This window comes from Tupaia chinensis, unplaced genomic scaffold (genome assembly GCF_000334495.1).
Source record: "Tupaia chinensis unplaced genomic scaffold, TupChi_1.0 Scaffold143602_1, whole genome shotgun sequence".
NCBI classification, from domain to species: domain Eukaryota; kingdom Metazoa; phylum Chordata; class Mammalia; order Scandentia; family Tupaiidae; genus Tupaia; species Tupaia belangeri.
Window position 1 is genome coordinate 2,766,629 of NW_006203448.1, and position 1,478 is coordinate 2,768,106.

The window sequence follows — 1,478 nt, forward strand, 5'->3', positions numbered from 1 at the left end:
CGTCCGGCTGTGGGCGTGCCCGCCAGCCAGCTCAGGGAGGGTTCCTAGAACCCAGGGGCTGTTCCACTCCGAGGTGCCTCTTCCTATGAACTTCAGCCACTGAACCCAGGCTGGCTGGTCCACCTCTCAGATAAGTCGAGAACCACAAAGGTCATACTGGTGCACAACACGAATTAACGTTCCACGTCAAAAGTTTCTTGAGACATTTAAAAATGCAACTTCCCACTACGTAAAGCTTGAAACCACCAACTGCTTGCCAACCCAATCCTGCTAGTGGCCCAGGCCAAACTGTCACATTCCAGGCCCGAGAGACCAGCTGTCTGCTCTGAGAGGTGTCCTTGTCTGATAGCAGCTGCCGAGGCTATCACAGGCCTAAGAGACAAACTCTGCCCAGGCCCGAAAGACACCGCGTGTCAGAGAAATAAGCAGTTGAGGAGACTGAACCGTGGTCTCCAGGCCGTGCTGGCCAACACTGTGACAAAGCCAGCACAGCATCCTGCCCGTGCTATCTGGGGACAGCAGTGCACATAGCACCTGGCTCATCCAGTTAATCCGCATGGCAGTTGATGCAGGGCCAGGTGTGGTTACTGGTGTCACCATCACACACTGGAGGTAAAGGCTGGCTTCCCAGTTGCAACTGCCTCACCCAGCTCTTGGTGGAAGGATTCGCTTTGAGACACAGCACCCATAAGCCACACTGACATGAGCGGGTGAGGCCATCAGAAGCGCAGCCTCCGACTGGCTGTGATTCTAAAGGTGCCATGGCTGCCTCTGAAAAGCGCTGACAGCTTGTGAGCTCCCGGGCCTTCACCCAGTCATGGAGTGGGCCACGCCTTGGTGCAGTGGGTAGTGTCTGGCCCCAGTGTGTGCATGGGCTGGGGAAGGGGGTGGCAGCCTGACAATGGAAGGCGGTCCTTGTCTAGGGTACCACGCGCCCAAGGAGCCAACTGTTTCTCTGGTGTGCACAGAGGGAAAAGCAGCACATGGAGAAGTGATGCCAAGCTATGCCTCAAAAAGGCCGCTGCCAGCACTGACTTCTTCCCGGTGTGGGGAGTCGTGGCCAGTGAGCCCAGATCTTACCCTTGACGTTGTGACCCGAAGCCCACACTCGTCTACATACGCTTGGAAAAGACCGAACAGTTTAATAGCAGGGGAACCCCACACAAAACGTAACAAAACAAAACAAGCACTCGGTGTCTCTGGAGCCGTGGTTCTCCTGTTTCTCTCCTGGGGTGTGTTTCAGTGAGAACGTCCATTTTACCAGCTTGCTCCAGTGTTTCTTGGGGAAGAGGAGCAGAAAATGCAGAGGTCACAGGACTGCAGCGAACTCCAACAACCACTCAGCTTCTCCAGCCACCAAACCCCTGGACAGACCTGCAGGACACCAGAGACAGGCAGAGTTGGTCCCGGCTCTGCCCGAGGAGGGGCTCCAGAGCTCAGGCAACTGCCAGAGCACCACCAGGAGGGTGCTGGCTTCC

The 1,478-nt window shown here is 56.4% G+C and overlaps 1 protein-coding gene across 4 annotated transcripts in view; it reads right to left on the reverse strand.

Annotated features, from left to right (window-relative positions):
- Window positions 1-1,117: 1,117 nt before the first annotated feature.
- The window catches only part of NUP214 (nucleoporin 214), a 113,326-nt gene continuing 112,965 nt past the window's right edge, over window positions 1,118-1,478 (reverse strand). For all 4 annotated transcript variants that reach the window (XM_006164334.3, XM_006164333.3, XM_027766655.1 and 1 more), the window contains one exon: window positions 1,118-1,374. In XM_006164334.3, the coding sequence (XP_006164396.1) occupies window positions 1,341-1,374 (34 nt within the window). In that variant the 3' untranslated portion in view covers window positions 1,118-1,340. The remainder of the gene's footprint in view (window positions 1,375-1,478) is intronic.